Source organism: Grammomys surdaster, unplaced genomic scaffold, assembly GCF_004785775.1.
Source record: "Grammomys surdaster isolate TR1022 unplaced genomic scaffold, NIH_TR_1.0 126028, whole genome shotgun sequence".
NCBI classification, from domain to species: Eukaryota; Metazoa; Chordata; class Mammalia; order Rodentia; family Muridae; genus Grammomys; species Grammomys surdaster.
In genome coordinates this window covers 5708272-5727230 of record NW_021620841.1, presented here as the reverse complement: position 1 = coordinate 5727230, position 18959 = coordinate 5708272, and the positions used below count along the sequence as shown (strand labels likewise).

General features: G+C 38.4%; 1 protein-coding gene across 1 annotated transcript in view; it reads left to right on the top strand.

The window, feature by feature from the left end:
• Positions 1-18426, top strand: part of Nav3 (neuron navigator 3) — a 93228-nt gene extending 74802 nt beyond the window's left edge. Inside the window, exons 23-28 of the mRNA XM_028754552.1 lie at positions 4708-4862; positions 7136-7207; positions 7773-7969; positions 8585-8703; positions 11737-11940; positions 15762-18426. Of these exons, the coding sequence (XP_028610385.1) occupies positions 4708-4862; positions 7136-7207; positions 7773-7969; positions 8585-8703; positions 11737-11940; positions 15762-15881 (867 nt within the window). The 3' untranslated portion in view covers positions 15882-18426. The remainder of the gene's footprint in view (positions 1-4707; positions 4863-7135; positions 7208-7772; positions 7970-8584; positions 8704-11736; positions 11941-15761) is intronic.
• The last annotated feature ends 533 nt before the right edge of the window (positions 18427-18959 follow it).

The window sequence follows — 18959 nt, the reverse complement described above, 5'->3', positions numbered from 1 at the left end:
TGTGTGTGTGTGTGTGTGTGTGTGTGTGTGTGTGTGTGTGTGTGTGTATATATATATATATATATGATCATTGTTGGTTTCTTTTATTTTTTAAAATAGTACTTGAAGAAACTCTTAGTAACAGTCATTAAATTGTTTTACTTACATATTTTAATACTTTTTTGCTTTCAGAAGAAAAGCAAAGATATTTTTATTAGATCGGTTCATATTTTCTTATAGCTAAGTGGTCAGGGGTGGGATTTTCAGGGGTATTTAAGTAAACCGTGATTCTAGGAAGCAGTGATGGGAAGAAGTTCTTGAATAAGTAATAGACAACTAATCTAGAAAACACAAAATTCAAATGAAAGATGTTGATTTTTCTCCCTTACGTGTTTGTTACATATGAATGAGCTGTCACTCAGGCTGTGTGCAGAAGTCGGACAAGAGAATGTGACTTATTAGTTTGAAGCTTAAAGCAAATACACAGTCATTTAGGGAGTTGTTGGGGGAGAGGTTTGAAGTGGGAAGGTTATGCAAGAGAAGAAAGAATGGCAAGTTAAGATTGTGCTATGTGTAGCAATGAGGAATATAGAATATGAATAGGAATATAGGAATATTCCTATAGAGGAATAGAATATAGGATAGGAATATGGCTTTCTAAAAGAAAATGCTAATGAGGCATAAAACAATAAGTCATTTGCTATAAAAAATAGACTCATATAATTGCTGCTTAGTTTTATGCTATGCTTCTACGAAGAAGAGGAGATGTGGCCAGCAATCACTTACTCCAAAAAACAATATCATGCAATAATCCATCAAAGGGAAAAAGAAAAGCGTCTCATCATGGTTTGGGTTCCTGTTCATCTGGCATTCTGTTCCTCTTCCCACATTTGAAGCACTCCCTCAAGCTGCCAGCTGGGATATTGTGACTGAGAGCCGAGCACACAAACAATTATACTTTGTGACATTTGATATAACAGACCCAGAAGGATGGGAATGGATTTAGAAAAAGAGTATGTGGCCAGCTGAAGCCACTTGGAAGGTTAGGTAGGGAAAGATCAGAAAATGGGGCCTTGGCAGATTCATTTGTAATGTGTCTAGAGTCAAGATCCAAGAGACCAAGGATTCAATCTCGATATAATGGTAGTATTGCCATTTTGGAGATGGAGTCTCATGGTCTAGAGGAGGAGTCACGTCGTTGCCAGGTCTACCCGGCATCAGGCTCTGCTCTCTCTCTTACCTACCTCAATAAGGATGGCAAATGCTTAATGCAAGTTTACTAGTCCATCCACCTAAGATTTGTATCCCATAAACTGGACTGAGAATCACAAAGTGCTTCCCAGGGGGATGTAAATATCTCTATTTGTGCTGTGGACTGGTGACCCAGGTGATGGTGTGCTCTAGGCAGAGGCAAGTAGAACTCTGTTCTACAAAGAAAGTTCCAGGCCAGCCAGGGCTACACAGAGAAATTCTTTCTTGAAAAAAAAATATATTTGCACAGATGAGTGGCCCCATGGCTTTTGTGGTATTTCCAGCATTCTATTACAGATCTTTTAATTGTTCTGCTGGTCTGAATTCTCTTGCTTCCTTGCATATATATAGTATGTCAATATTAAATTTTTTTGATTTATATAAAGTTTGGCTTTCATAACTCTAATTTCCTCTTTCCTTCTTCCTTTTCTGGTACGATCTTTCTTGGTCTTTTCTATTCCTTGCCCAACTTTACCTACTATAAATAAAAATATTCTCAGCATTCTGTCACCCCCTCTGTCTGTATCTCTCTCTGTCTCTCTCTGTGTCTGTCTCTGTCTCTCTGTCTCTCTATGTCTCTGTCTCTTTCTGCCTCTGTCTCTCTGTCTCTCTCTGTCTCACTATCTCTGTCTCTCTTTCTCTCTGTCTCTCTCTGTTTCTTTATCTCTCTGTCTGTCTCTGTCTCTCTGTCTTTCTCTGTCTCTCTGTCTCTGTCTCTCTGTCTCTGTCTCTCTGTCTCTATGTCTCTCTCCCTCTCTCCCTCCTTCCCTCCCTCTCCTGCCCCCCTTTGGATGATTCTAGTGGCTTCTATGTGTGTTGGCTTGGATGGTAGACAGGAACTGAGCACCACTGGTCATGTTTACTCTCCCCAATATGAGAACTCTTCTAACCTACAGATGTGTTCCAGTTCATCAGATCAGATTACATGTAGAAATGACAGATGTAGGCCTGAAAGGCATCAGAGGATCATCCTCTTACATCCATCTCTATCCCAACCAACTTCCTACCTTCCTAAATTCCCACAACTGTTTCTCATTGCATGCCTCACAGCTCCCTAAAATCCCCCTTCATGCTCTCCATTCCTATCATGGGAAATAGAAACTCTCTTCGTAATTAAAATCTGGCTCAATTATAATTCTCCAGTGGTTTCTGTTACTTTCTACACTAAACTCAAAATATCACACTTTTCTTTTTTAGTATGACAGCATCCCTTGGCTTCAACAATCTCAGGGTTCTCTTGGCTCATCTCCTTTCTACACCACAAAATCCCAGGTCTACCTCATTTCCTTCCCATAGACGTTGCATATGTCTGTGTGGTCAATAGATTTTGCATCATCTTACCAATCATTTCAGATTGTAAACTTCTCTTAAGTTGTTTGCCTCCGTTTCTCTTTCCACAAAGCTCACTCTTTGTACGTGTCTTTATAGATACTGTATTCTCATATTACTGACCCATTCCTGTCTTTCTATGTGAAGAACTGTTCTCCCATTTTTAAACATTAAAGTATTCCCTAATCATTAAAAAGATAGTTATAGTAGCAAGTACTTCTACTACTTGAAAATCTTTCCCAGAAGCTGTGGGTAATCTTTACATGCTGTAAAACAAAATATATAAAAATGATGTCATTTTACATTTATAGTTATACATGTAGTGCCAAACTTCTTTCTAGATAATGAACTTGACTGCTTTTATTATTACATATTTACTATTATAATATGTATCAAAATATAATTGTATATACATATGTGTATATAATTATATACATATATAGTCAATATATCATTATATAATATATAATATATAATTATAATATATGTATATATGCATATAATTATACAGCATATATACTTATATAAATACATATAATGATTATAATTATGTATATAAGTATATAGAGTATAAATATACTTAGCATATACAATTATATACAATGTATTATATGTTATCATTGTATATTTCTTACGACAAATATATTGCTTCCTCCTACTGGCAACAGATGAGCAAACAAAGTTTTCATGGTCCACACTTTTCAACGTGATGCATTTTTATTCTGTGTTCATGAATCCAGTGTCTTTTTGTCTTTCCCTTCCATTTCACATATCACAGCCATGCACTGGCTCCCACTACAAGAAGATCCTTATTATTTTCCCAGATATATCTTACAGTTGTACTTTCTAACTTTGACTTTTGTTCTTCATACTTTGACCATTTTTTGTTCTCCTTGTATTCTGCTGTCTAAGCCTACGACAGGCTTCTTTTAATTCTCAGTGTGCTGTCTCATGAGTTTTACTTTCTGTATGATATTGTGGCGTTCTTATTGACTTGGCTGTCTGCTAATCTTCTGGATGTTCTTGAGACAAAGAAACGGGGACTCGGAATTCCCAGTGCCCTTGTACCTGGCACGTGATAAAGATACGTTGAAACAATGAATAACTTCAAACTTACCAGTTGGAGTTTTGTTTATTATTCACGATTCATCTCATAGGCCATCTCCCCATAGCTCATCAGAAAACTTAAGTGAAGATCACTCAGGGCCTCTGCTGCTCCACTGCCTTGCTTTGTCTACTCGGCTGTTAGTTCTCTAACTTAGCTTCATAGATAGAGTGAGGAAGCATCCAGCATGTGTGGTGCATGTGTTTACCTGACTGACAGAAATTGGGATCGCGGAATTGTTTTAACCCTGAGCAAGATTTACAAATTGAAAATGGCATTATAAATATGCAAATCGTATGGAAATGTTCCAACTGATTAGGATAATTCTAAGAAACCTAATTTTGCTCCTGACCTACCCATCTGCAGGAACTGTCAATCAGAGAACTGGTTATCATATTTAGGTTCAAAGTTATTAGACAAGAATAATGCCTGAAAAATGAAAGGAAGCACAAGATGTGCCATGTGTGGATGTTAAATGGTCCTGTGAAATACGAGAACGGCTTTCTGTGTTTAAAATTGCAGCAGTCACCTGCAAGCTATAAACAAATATCTCCTTTTTTATCTGAGTACTGAGGCTATGTTGTTAGATTCAACTCATCTAAATAATTCAAGTCAATATGTTGGGAGTGTATTAGGAACCTAAAAAAGCGTCATTTTGGCTTTATTCTATAACTGAAACAAATTCGGTAAAAATCTACACCATTGAAACATCAAAAACAAAAAGGCATCTTGATATTTATAGCTGACCATGAGGGTTCCTACCTAGAACTCATCTGGCTTTCCTTCTGAGGGGGAAGGAAGGTACCCATGCTCTTAGTCTGAGATAGCCTGTGGCAATAGCCTACCTGCTTTCCTGCCCCTCTTTTTATTTTAAATGTGAGCCTTTCCATTTTAAGTTTGCTTTGTGCATTATTTCCAGAAAGTATTCTTATAAATATTGGAGAAAAAACTGAATGAAAGACACAGTATGCTCTTTCTCAAAATGTGAATCACTTGCATGAGCTGGGGACTCGTGACTGATGGGTTCGTTCTGTGTCTTTAAGGAATTGCAGCAGTATCTTGCCAACCTGGCTGAGCAGTGCAGTGCAGACAATAATGGGGTAGAGCTCCCTGTTGTCATAATTCTGGATAATCTTCACCATGTGGGCTCTTTGAGTGATATCTTCAATGGTTTTCTCAATTGTAAATACAACAAATGGTAAGCTCATAAAATAACTGGTATAATCAAGTGTAGCTAACAGTGACATCATTTACTTTTTAATATGTTTTTATGTTTTAATACCTGTAGTGGATATCATTAGTATAATAACATCTAGTGATTTCCTATATCACTACATAATCTGTATGTTTGCTTTAGAGTATCTATTTATCCACAGCTATGTTCCAAGAAGAATTTTTGCTTTGTTCATTTGTTTGATTGGTTTTGTTGCTGTTTTGTTTTTTTGTTGTTATTTAGAGACAGGGTCTCATTATATTAACCAAGTTGGCCTCAACTCCCCAAGTGATCCCCCTGCCTCAGACTCCTCACAACATTGTACCTGGTCATCAGGAACTTTTATGAAAACATTATGCCTTATTTGGTGATGTTAGTTTCCATAGAAACACTGGAAGTCTACAAAACCCATATGGATGGTAGGATACTTGACTAGGATATGTAATAACTAGAAGAAGATTTTAAAGTTCTCTATGCTTTTATTCCACCTCTACCAAAGTAACAGTTCAACTTTTCTCTAGAGATGAAGTTAATTCACTCAGATATAGCTCCCTCCAATAATGTAAGGTTTTAAAGTGAAGGGACACATTAAGTCAAGGCATAAGACAGTGTGAAAACCTACGTGTGTGTAGAGAATGGTCTCTAGAGAAAAACATACAGAACATAACAATATAAATAGCATTAACTTTACTGTATTGGTGTTATAAATAAGCAATCTTTGCTAGTGACAGGAGGCTATAAATTGATCAGCATAAAGTAAAGTTTAAAGGAGGAATCAAATCATCATGTTATTAAGAATCTTTAAGAAGGTTGGAAAGATAGATAGCATCACTTGTTTCCTTACAGAAGACCTGAGTTTGATTCCCAGTGCCTACAGAATTGCTGCTCACAGTAGTCTATCATTCCAGTCCCTGGAGATCTAACACCCTCTTCTGACCTCTGTAGGCATCAGGCACATATGTGGTACACAGACATACACAAGAGCAAAGCACCCACGCACACAAAATTAAAAATATCTGTTTTTAAAGTGAATCTTTAAATAACTGAATATTAACAGGGTTTTGGAATAAGCACAGCAGCTATGAAATATTAGTGTGAGTTGAATGTAGTGGTACACAGCTTTAATCACAGAACTTTAGAGGCAGGCGTATTTCTGAATTCATAGCTAGCCAGGGCTACATAGTGAACCACTATCTCAAACAAATTTAGAATAGAAAAAAACATTGTGATTATTTTGCACAGCCTCCCTCCCCCCCCCTTTCGGTAGTTGATTAACACTCTGTGTTACTCTAATCACTCTGTGGTGGCAGCTGCACATTCCTCGCTACCTGTCACACTTATTCTGAGTTGCTGAATAAAAAACACACACACAGACATACACATACACAAACACACACACACACACTCAACCTTCTATTTTAATATTCCTTAATAAGCTCAATGACTGGGCCAATCCTAAACCTCCATGTGGCTAACACCTCCCCTCCCATACTTCTGAGTTATTACTTAATTAAAATCTATATTCCATCTTTGCTGCCTTAGACCCAATTGGTGGGGGCAGGGGGAGCTGGAGCTGCTCTTCACTGGCTCTTACAAGATTGCTATGCTCTCTCTTCTGCACTTCTCGGGCCTGGACCTGATCCTTTTCCAGCATGGTGATTCTAACTCCTTCTTCCTCTCCTGGTCCCCTTGCACACAAATGCTAAAGTCTCACCTCCTCTGTTTCCCTGCCCAGCCATTGGTCACTGGCAACTTTACTTACCAATCAGAACTAACTGGGGACAGGGACCCTCAGCATCTTATGTGAGGATTCTCTTGCAATTTTGGGAACCCAACTAACACAAGACAAGCGTTAGACCAAATCCACAACATCTCTCTATATCTATCCATCCATGTATCCATGTATCTATCTATCTATCTATCTATCTATCCATCTATGTATCTATCTATCTATCATCTATCTATCTATCTATCTATCTATCTATCTATCTATCTATCTATCCATCCACCTACCTATACACGAAGGTTCACATGAGGAGAGCCACCTTGCCTCAGTGTTAGCTCTCAAGTTAGAATCTCCATCAGACATTTCATTTCTATTATTTTGTCACTTTCCAATTTAACATTATAAAATTTCCCTCTTAAAGACTACTGTTATGGGAGAAATAGTGTTTATTTTTCCTAATTGTTTTACTGAGACACCTCCAATCGCTTTTCTCTCTAGAAGATCTTAATGCTCCCTTCTCCATTTGTCCTAGTCCTTATATTATTGGAACCATGAATCAGGGAGTCTCTTCGTCACCAAATTTAGAACTACATCACAACTTCAGGTAAGGACTTGAAAGATGTGTGTGTGTGTGTGTGTGTGTGTGTGTGTGCTCTTCTGTGCACATGATCTACTTTCTAATCATCAAGGTGTCTTGATGGCTGTTTTTCCATTTGGCTGCCCACAATACTTCCCACAGTGACCTGTGTCATGAGGATGATTCTTGCTTCCTGGAACTCTATTTAAGCCGACGTTCTGTGATCTTTAATCTGTAATCAAAAGTGTTTCTTTTCCTGCACACTACTTCCCTGGCTAAGAGAGAGCACTCTGCTTCTAAGTGAGGACTGTGAAGAGAGCTCCTATTTCAGGGTCTATGATTCTTCTACAGAAGCTCTCTCAGCATGTGTGGACCTACTTGCTCTCAGGAACGTCAGCTTCTAGGAGGCTCTCAAGTAAAATTCGCTATATTATAACTGTAATAGTAATGGATTTTCTAAATGCTTGCAGCATCAAACTGTGGCCATTAGTTAACAAGGGAATGTCAGTGCTTTATTACAATACAAGTTATGGAAATAAATTTTAGGTTTAAAAAAAAAACCTTGATTTTGTTTTCTTTTCTTTATTTGTAGGTGGGTACTATGTTCAAACCACACAGAGCCTGTGAAAGGCTTTTTAGGCAGGTATCTTCGAAGGAAGCTGATAGAAGTGGAAATTGAAAGGAATATACGTAATAATGACCTAGTCAAAATTATAGACTGGATTCCTAAGACGTGGCATCATCTCAATAGCTTTTTGGAAACACACAGTTCTTCTGATGTCACCATTGGTGAGTTTCAAAATTACAATAGTCCATTTTGCAGATGCTGAGAGTACTGGGTACAGGCGACTAGATTGGGTGGGAAAATCACAAGGAAAGCCAGTTCTTTCAAAGCTTCCAAAGATTCCAAGTTACTCTCTTGGTGGGCACAGTGTAGTTTGTTTTTCTATTCCTTCTTAAGGTTCATGTGTAGAAGGGCATTTCTCAGTGCCATAAAATCATCAAAAGATCCTCAGCTGCAGGCGGGAACTCTGTCCTAAGTACCAATATCTGTACTGATTCCACATGCTGCAAATAAATGATACCAAATTCTACAAATAATGGCTGTTTGTCATGAACTATTCATCTCTGTGTAACAGAACTCTACACAGTTTGTAAAACAGGACTAGATTAGGCACTTTGTTATATCTTATGAATCCATGTTATGCCTTAGATTAATATTTCATTGTTGAGAAAAAAAGAGGCCAGGAGGCCCTCTTCCATGAATATGTTTTCATGATTACTGGGCTATCCAAGTTAGGAATTTTCTAGAAATATGTTTGTTGTATTTCTCCAAAAGATATTATGTGTTTATATTAGTAAATGTAATGCTTCCTCAACATTGTATTGTTTGTGTCTTTTCAGGTCCTCGGCTTTTCCTTCCTTGCCCCATGGATGTGGAAGGTTCTAGGGTGTGGTTCATGGACCTTTGGAATTATTCCTTGGTACCTTATGTTCTGGAGGCAGTGAGGGAAGGCCTACAGGTAGAGTATTTGGCTTGTATTGTTGTGTAGCGAAATGAAGCAAATAAATAAATAAACATAGAAAGAAAAGAATAAAAGAAAAGAAAAAGAGGAAAGAAAGACAGAAAAGAAAAGCACATTATTTTAAAAAACAAAATCATTTATTTATTTGGCTACCTATGTAGAAAATTAAAGTAGGGAGGAAGAAATTTTCAGCAGTATGTTTGATATGTCGAATGTGCAGTAGTTTGTCTGTTAGAACAAGGCTGTTATTGTCTGTGTCTGTACAAAATGGAGTTCTCCCTACACTGTGCATTGGAGGCTAAGATTGTTGCAATGAGGGTTTAAAATATTCTTACTAAACAGATAATTAATTACACACTTATACATCTTAGGGCACAGACTATGGAAATGACACAGCTTTCCATTTCAATGACACAGTTTGCATTTCATAAAATTTCAAAAGTCCATTGTGCTGTGTACAATGTAAGCTGGTCTTTCAAACTTCATTTATTCAAAGAATTCATATTGTCACTTATGAAAACACAGTTATAGTAGGGGAATCATATTTTTAAATTTATATTTCAGTGAATTTATTTGCTCTCCAGATATAGTTTTCAGATTAATAAACTATTATCCTAGTCTTTATATGTCAAGTCTTATTTCATATTTGCTTGCTAACAAATAAAAAGCAACAGAAGCCTTAGAAGCCTCAAAGAAGTGATATATAAACTGCATAATTTCCTTAGATTTTAGTTTGGGAGATAAATGGACTTGTTTATATTAAAGTAAGTAATACTTGTGAAACTCTTCCTTGGTCATTATAAATGTGTAAAGCTTCCATTTGAGTGAGAGTTACTGTCGTTTAAAAATCATCATCTCTTAAACAAAAGTTCTATATGCCTCTGGCTTCTTGCTTTGGCTCCTGATGTTCCATACTAAGGTTAGTGTGAACGCTGAATCAGCTACCCTATACATATAGAGGATCAAGTTGTGATCCGGCATATGGATGAGGGAAGAAAAGTACCCTCTTAATAGATGTACAGTTCTTGTTGAAGTTGAAACCTTTACTATCTGAAAGAATTTAAATAATAGGAATCTGGAAGAACTCCAGCTGTGACCTCTAAAGCAGAAAAGGTCATATGCCATGCCCTCGCATCTACTAAGGTCAAAGGACCTTAACCTAGGGGAAGAAGTTCAGAAACAAACCTGAGTCTCTCTGGAGGAATGGAAAGGGAAAGTCATTTTTGGATGAAGGCTAGTGCCTGCTGGGAAGCCATATGGGAGATGCTCTCTGCCACATGATCCATTTGGAAGGGATGCAGCTGACACATTGTCTGAGTTATTCTCCTGGTGATCCCATCTTTCTTGAAATGTTAGTGATTAAATCTGCTCTTCCTGGGTGTTTAGATTTGTCCTCTTATGATATTCACTGTCTGTGTCCTGTACACGTGTGGTCCTAGTTGATTATTAAAAACTCACTCTGGTTGATTATACACACTCAAGTTCTTTTTAGGTCAATTCTGGCCTCCAAATTTTGTAAAATTAATACTAATACTACTACAAATAATAATAACTGTCTTGTTTTAGATTTACCTATTGTTTTTATTCTATGTGTATGAGTGTTTTGCCATAATTTATATATGTGTACCACATGCATGCCTTGTGCCCTTAGAGGCCAGAAGAACATGTCAGTTACTCTGGAACTTGAGTTCAGAAAGGCTGTAAGCTGCCATCTCAGCGATAGGCATTGAATCTGGCTCCGTTGGAAGAGTAGCCAGTGCTCTCCACTGCTGAGCCAGCCATCCTTTCATCCCCTAAACACAAACTTTTTATGAATTTTACATTTTTTCTTTTTAATTAGTTGTACGCATATCTTCATTTTGTATCCTATATTAAGCAGGTTTTAGCTGGGACAAAGCTTCCTACTCCAAAATGAGAACTATTTAGACAAAACAAACCAACCAAGCAAACAAAAGGACCCAATGGACAAAATAATCTTCAGATCTCTGCCTTTGTCACCTCTTCCAAAAGGAATATTGGTACTTAGATAATTCCATATTGTCATAGATTCAAAGTTTAATATGGTTTCCAGAGAAATCAAAAAGTATTCCATGGACTTGTGTTCACAATGCCTGTATTTTTCTTTTGTCTCACTGAACACACCATCATCACTGGAGAAACCATGCACAGCCCTCTGAGGTCATGACACTAAAGCACTTGATATCCACTCGGTGTCACAGGTCACAAGGGACACTTGCCTCTTCCTAGGTGTGGCATTTCTTCCCATGTTTTCCTGACCTTATTGCTTTCTTTACGAAAATCTCGCCAGTGTCTGTGCCCTCTGCAGTTTGATGTCAGCTTTGTTCTTAACTTGGGATCTCCTGGATCCTCCTGCTACTCTGCATCCCCCTGATGCTGCTTCACGCACTCTCTTACATTTCTTTTTTTTTTTTAATTGGGCTTATTTCTTTCCCATAGATTCTTACAGGATTCATATTTGGGTTTCCGTTTTTACCCCTCTTTTCTCGGTGCTCTTATTTATATACATATAAAATGCCTCCCAACAGGAAGCAGTGGACTAATGAGGTTATTCGAGGAAAATGGTTCTCACCGTACATTAATGAGAAAAGCCTTTCTTTCTTTAATTCATCATCTTTCCCAACATTTTGGTATAGAACTCCCTTTATTGTAAGGAACAGACTTTGTTTTTCAAACCTCTCCAAAATTTAGCTTTTGTTTATCAACCTCGAGGTGTTTGTTTGTTTGTTTGTTTTGTCTGCATTTGTAAAGTTATTCGTGAAATCAAATGTGTGCACTGATGTCTATATTCCCTCATAATATACCTCGCTCATGCTTTCCTCCACATTGGGTGCTCCCTTCTATTTTGTAGAGCTTTTCAATATCAAGTGATCTATATGGACAGACATGTTTAACATGGGTAATTCTCTTGAAATGTATGCAGGAGCTGAATGTGAGAAGACCTACTTGTTTACCATTCACTTTATTTTTTTTACCTAATAGAATTGTTCTTTATTTGTGGTGAACTTTTAGATGTACGGTAAACGTGCACCGTGGGAAGATCCCTCCAAGTGGGTCCTTGACACGTACCCATGGAGTTCTGCATCCTTGCCTCAGGAAGGCCCAGCATTACTGCAGTTGCGACCAGAAGATGTTGGGTACGAAGGCTGCACATCTACAAAGGAAGCCACAACGTCAAAGCACATTCCCCAAACTGATACAGAAGGGGACCCCTTGGTAAGGGATGTCTGATCATTCTTCCAATATATGGAGCCAGCCTAATAAGGGTAACCACTTAAACTGTTACCTTTAGCGCAATTTCCCTGGATGAAATTTTAAAAAACAACAACAAAACATGTTTAACTAAAATTAAAAAAAAAATGTAGGAAACCCTGAAACTGGGACAAACTTCGTGACTATAATTTTTCTCTGATTATACATTAAATTGTGTTAATATTTAAATAATTAGTATATTAAATATTACCACAATCTACTAGAGAAAACTGAAGTTTGTTCATAGATAATATAATCAAATGTACACAGAACAAAAACTATGTATTATATATTAGCTAGCCTAATTAAATACACAGTCTGTTGCTTTCAGTTTGGAAGGATAAACACTTTTGTTTTTAAGATTTATTTATTTTTATGTGCAATGTTGTTGTCTTAGTTAGGTTTGACTGCTGTGAACAGACACCGTGACCAAGACAACTCTTATAAAGACATTTAATTGGGGATGGCTTACAGGTTCAGAAGTTCAGTCCATCATCATCAAGGCAGTAACATGGCAGCATCCAGGCAGGCATGGTTCAGGAAGTGTTGAGGGTTCTACATCTTCATCTGAAGGCAGCTAGCAGAACACTGACTTCCAGGCAGTTAAGATGAGGGTCTTAAAGCCCACACCCACAGTGAGACACCTACTCCAACAAGGCCACACCTACTCCACTAGGGCCACACTTTTTAATAGTGCCACTTCCTGGGCCAAGCATATATATATAAAAAAATCACAGTTGTCTTATCTGCATTTATGTCTGTGTAAGGGTTTCAGATCTCCTGGACCTAGTGTTACAGACAGTTTGTGTACTGCTATGTGTGTGCTGGGAATTGAACTCCGGTACTCTAGAAGAGCAACCAGTGCCCTTAACCACTGGCCCATCTCTGTGACAACAGAAAGGGAGGTACTTTTACCACTTTCCTTATTGCACTAGTGCACATAATTTTAATTTTAGAAGCACTACAATAGTTTAAGTAAGTGTATAGAACTTTAAGATATGAAAATATTAAGTACATATTGTAATTAGGAATAAAACTGTTTTTAGTATGTCTGCTTTGTACACTTACAGTATTTTTCTAGTGAGAACCTCAAGAAGAAATCATTGCCCTGCTTGCTCAGTGCCAGAAGGTATAATCTAACACTAAACCTTGGTTCAGGTATATTCTGTTGTGAACACATCTATGCTATCTCTGCCTCTGTTTTCATGTATTTTTATAATCGCTGTTGGAAAGCAAAACTGTAGTGCAGTTAATCTAAATAAGAACTCCTAGTAGGAAAATTTCTACTGTCAGGAGTGTGGTTTTGAATCTTAACAGGGATTATATGTTCTGGTATGCTGAACATTATTTTAAAAAGTGAAATGGGCAGTCATCATCACAATGTTGAATCTTGGCACATGCATACTGAATACTAAGATCTAGTGATCAGAGTGGGAATCATTTACAGTCTTAAAAGGACATAGTCCGGTAGTGATGTGAGATGGGTGCCTGTTTAAACTGCCTACGATGTAGGAGACGTGGTAGGCAAAGTTGTGAGTCTGGTAAGGGACTTCACAGATGGCGTGGTTAAGCTGAATGTTGAAACAGGCATTGGCGATTTTCATGTGGTTGAATGCAGAGCCTCTAACACTGAGGAAATACCACACAGGACACTGCCAAGCAGAACAGTGAAAATTAAGAGTTAGAGGCCAAACATCCATTGGTTAGAAGAATTAAAATGATAGACTTATCCAACTGTAGATCACATTGAGCCATTTTATTTTTACGGGTAGTTAAAACTTTATCACACAGACTGTGGACAGCCAGTGGGTATTTCTGACTAGTGTTTATCCGTTTAGATTTGTAGTTGCTTAAGAGAGCAGAAGGCAGAGCATGGTGTTGGGGTAACGGTCAGCGTGAGACACACAGAAGGACATGTTAAAGGACATGTTAAGGACAGGATAGGCATTATCCTGGCTGTGTCTATATGAGAATGCAAAGGAGACCAGGGGATGCAGAAACTCTAGGCTGATCATAATGATAACTGAGTGATATGTAAACCTACCTCCTTTTTATAACATCTTTTGATTTCAATATATAAAAGAATAACCATTAGTCACAGAGTAAATCTCATTGGATGTGTTTATTACAGATCTCAGACTGAGAAATTATGCTAGTTTAACCTACTATATAGCACCATTTCTTTTATTTACTATTTTATGTATATGAATATTTTGCTTGTGTGTGTGTATGTGCACGTGCATGCATGTGTGTGTGTATGCATGTATACAACAGATGCCTGGTGCCCACTGGGGTCAGAGGATGTTGTATATTCTCTTTTAAAGTCAGGAGAGTTCTCAAACGCATTTCTCTTTATAAAGCAGCTTCAGCCTAATGCTTTAAGCTTCAGACTTTTTCACAAACTACTCTCATCTCATATTCTTGTGTAGGTGGTTTAATACACTGTAGGAGTTATGACTGAAAATGCTATTGGAAAAAAATGCCCTGGAAATTATCAAAATGATTTCAAAATACTCTATAACCATAGCCTCTTTGTTAAAATGACGTTCTTGCTGGAATTGATGATTACTAATTCATTGCTTATTTCCCAAGCACTTATTGAATACATGAAACACATGCTTTTTTACTGACATACAAATATCCATAGCCTGACCGAAGGCCAAGAAATCTTGTTTTAGATATCTTCTATTTCTCAGAGTTAAAAGATAAAAGACAGCTTTGATTGTTGCAGGGGAAAAAAAAACTATAGTTAGAATTTGGCACTAAGCAATATAAAGTTTATTGTACTGTTAGAAACCCTCAATAAGAAAACAAGTCCCCAACCCTCACGAAGACAGGCGCCAATTACCCTGTGCCTTCCAAAATTGTCAAGCCATCGATTTGCACAGTCTGCTTTTAAACATTCTTTTCTTCCTAGCTCCCGTCTCTAATAGTGGAACTGCAGATCTATTGAAATCCAAGCCTTTTCTTCTATAATACATTGGAGAGCTGTCTTCCCCCCAGGTACTCTCATGCACGAGTCCCCTCTACCGCAACAAACACTCCAATTCTCTTATGAAGCTGAGATGCTTGAGACAGCTGCTATTGTTCCAGGAGGTGGCTTTTGTTCTCAGTGATGTATCAATCATATTTCAGCCAGAGCCTCAGTGACAACAAACACTTGACAGTGATTCTTTCCTTCTCCTTCTTCAAATGCTCACGGTCTGCTTCCTCCCAGTTACTCCCTCTCTCGAGGTCAGCTCCTGAACAACAGATGGTGTGTGCTGTGTGTGTGCAGCAGCTGGCTTCATTCCAGTCCGTTGTCTCCTGCTTCTCTCAAGGGACCATGCTTGCAAACCTCTCTCTCTCTGTGTGTGTGTGTGTGTGTGTGTGTGTGTGTGTGAATGTTCACAACTTTCATTTGCCATTCAGTCCTCTCTTCTTTCTCGAAGCCAAATAAGCTGGGAAGCTTGGCTTGTTCTCCAACAACTAACCCAGATGTCCAGCTGTGATAGGGTTTCCTTTCCAGTTTCCCTGCTGAAGTAGCATTCATTCACAGCCCCACACAAAAAGAGATATCTTACGGCCCTATTTTGTTCTTCTGGATTAGAACTGTAGTTACATTTTGAGAGAAACAATTCAAGAGCCAGGTCGGTGAGTGAAAGCCCATAACCGTTATATGCATTTTCATTTGATTGGGATGAGCAGAGATAGTTCTCTGAGATGGCTCAGGGCCCCTGCTCATTCTGGGGCTGGCTGACTCAATGCATGGTTACTCACAAGTACGTCTCTTTTTCTTTCTTCAGATGAATATGCTAATGAAGCTCCAAGAAGCAGCCAATTACCCGGGCACACAAAGCTGTGACAGTGATAGCGTCAGCCACCATGAAGATATTTTGGATACTTCTATTGAATCCACCCTCTAAAGGGTGAAGGCATTAGGCAAAGGACGATGCTCTTCAAAAAGGTGTTTTAAAAGACAGGTCTTGTCATTAAACCACTGCCAGTATGAAAGCCCCCTGTCCAGGGCCCTGACCCAGAGTTGTGGTGTCCAAGGAGGCAGTAAAATTAGGTTGGAACTGCCAAGATGCTAAATTGAAATGGGAGCTTAAGTTTATTTTATTCCTAGGCATTTTTATAACCATGGAGTTAGCAACGGCTCCATTACTCGCCTGGAAAGAGCCCTAAAGACGGGGGCCAACAAGTAGATCACAAGTGAGATAGTGAGACTGGACTTAATTTTCTTCCTCTTTCAAAGTTTACAGTGCAGACCTAATTTTTCTTTCTTTTTTTTCTTTTCCTTTTTCGTGCCTTTCTTTTGTTTCCTCGGGGCCGAGGCTGCGCCTTCTCAGGCAGGATCTTTCCGATCCATGGAACCTCCTTTGTGCCACATGGTGCTGGTGACAGGGCCCCAGTAGAGTTTGTGTTGTGTGCTCACTCACTGCAGAATGAACCCAAGAGGCCAGTCCTCCGTAAGCACAAAGGGAATTGTGCACCCACCAGAAAATAAAAACGTCTGTATCAAACAGGAAGAGCCCCGCTTCCTTCTGACTGCCGCGCTCCTGAAGGGGCGCTTACCCTCTCTTAGGGTATGAGTCATGGGTTTTATAAGGTTGTTTTTACCACAGTGGTCTTTTCAAACCACCTGCCAACTCCCTGAACCAGAGTTTTATACCGATTATTAGTCAACACTGACAAAAGGCTTTTTAGGGCTTTATTTGTTTGAGCCTTTTCAGTGAAAGAAGGAACATTTTCTATGGTGCTGTCTCACTGCCTTAAACCAGATTTCTCCAACAGTTTCAACAGTTCGTTTCAATACTAAACCATTGGTAATTTCCACTGTCTCTTCATTTACAACCAAGCAACACACCAGTTAATGCAGCAGCCTCATTTTCTGTATGTCATCTTTTTTTTTTTTTATTTTCCTTCTCTTGAAGAAATGGATAGGAGAAAGATCAGTATTTTTATCTTATGAATAAAGAGATTTCTTTGCCTATCCTGCAAATAATTTGAGAACCATAGAACCCTTCTTTGGCCATCACTTAAATGCAGAGACATGTGGCTTCACTCCTCCTAGTTCTAAATGAAAGCATTTCGGAAGGTGGGAGATTCCTAATATGGATCCAGTTGAAACTTCAAGCACTGGATTCAGCATGAGCACAAACCATTTGGCTTTCCTTCCCTCGTGTTTATCTTTCAAAGACAAAAAAAATAAGTTAGGTTTTGGCGCATATCATTTTGAGTGCTATCGTCATACACGAGACATCCCGCATTAAGGAACGCTGATGTGGTCAGTCACTGTGGAAGAGGAAGCATTTATACTGTACAAGAAGGTTAGATTTGCACAGTCTACTGGGTAGGTATTGTAAATAATGATTTTTTTCCCCAAACTTGCACAAATTCAAAAACGAGACACAAACAAAAATTGTATTTTATCCTGTTGGTGTTAAGGGACGTCTCACCTGCTGAGGCACCCTGTATGCTGCAAGCAAATATAGAATGCAAATCCTCAAAGCTGTTATGATCTGGTGTGTTTGTCCTGTGCTTAACAAGTCGTGACAATGCAGGAGCCATCAGTGCTAGAGTGCGCATGCTTCAGAACTGTACACGAGGCCGGTACAATTTGGGATGAGTAACTGTCTGAACGTACATATCTCGTGGTGGGCTATAAAGACAGTGCGTGACAACTAAATCAGTCACTGGCAAAGGTACACCACCCACAGAGGACAGGTTCCAAATTTATGAAACCTAAAGTCTATGCCATGCTGCAGACGAAGCTCTGTGCGCCTTTTAGGACATGTTATTGGTGCTACCCTCTGTGACCACCTTTGGGTTGGTTTCCGTAGAGCAAAATTAGCAACACAAGGTATCTGTGCAGATTTCAGAATGCAGCTAAGTATATAGGTCCTTACACGGTGCTACTGCCCCGAGGGATATCAGACTGAACTTATGCACACAGAATTGTCACCCTGACTTTGGAACCTCAACTGTGGATCAAATCTATTGTACAACATCAATCTATGTAGCTGGATGAGTGACTAGTCGCCCTTGTATGATACGTGAGCTAAGGAATTTGCTCATCTTTCCCTGCCATTTCGAGACACACAGTCCACACATGAGCATAAAGAGAACTTCCTGCAATACATCCCAGTAGGTACACCTAGTTTACAATTTAAACTAGTTTGTGAAACATTTGTCTGTATACATTTTATATTTTGTACATTTTTTGATGTAACATATCATGTAAATATGAAGAAGCAGTGAAAGAAATCATCTGAAAAGTTTTGTAGTCTTTGTAAAGCCCCAACAATGAGTACTTGGTGTCCATGGATCTAACTGGATGATGTATTTTCTATTGGTTTATTGTTCCCCTAGCTTGTAAACCAGCTTGCATATATTTTTTTGCAAATGTGCACCCTGTATCTGTCTAAATTATTACTTTACCATTAAAGTGGAATTATTTATTGACAACAAGGTGTGGTGTCTATGTATGGGGACATTTTGAATCATCATGTGCAGGGACAGACACGTCAAGCTATAAAATGTTTCTTTACTATTAATATGCCATCATTAGGGATCTGCGTCAATCCAGATTTCATGAGCGTCATAGGAAGGGCTCCAAAGCTTTTAAGTAAATCAATTAAATAAATGCAGTATCTATGTAGCTCCTAGAGTGAAAGTTATTTATTCAGTGAATATTTTTTGAAAATTCTAAGTGGTATTCAAATATGCCTGATAGCAAAATACAGGTTAATATAAAAATAAAATGTCAATATTCACTGACTTAAATCAACTCATCCTGTGTTTGTTTTTATTCCATTAAGTTATCTGTTGGCCTTTTACTTCTAATAATGATTTTAAAGCAAAAGTAATTCTGTGTGAGTGTGTGTGTGTGTGTATGTGGGGTGTGTGTGTGTGTATGTGGAGTGTGTGTGTGTGTATGTGTGTGTATGTGGTGTGTGTGTGTATGTGTGTGTATGTGGTGTGTGTGTATGTGTGTGTAT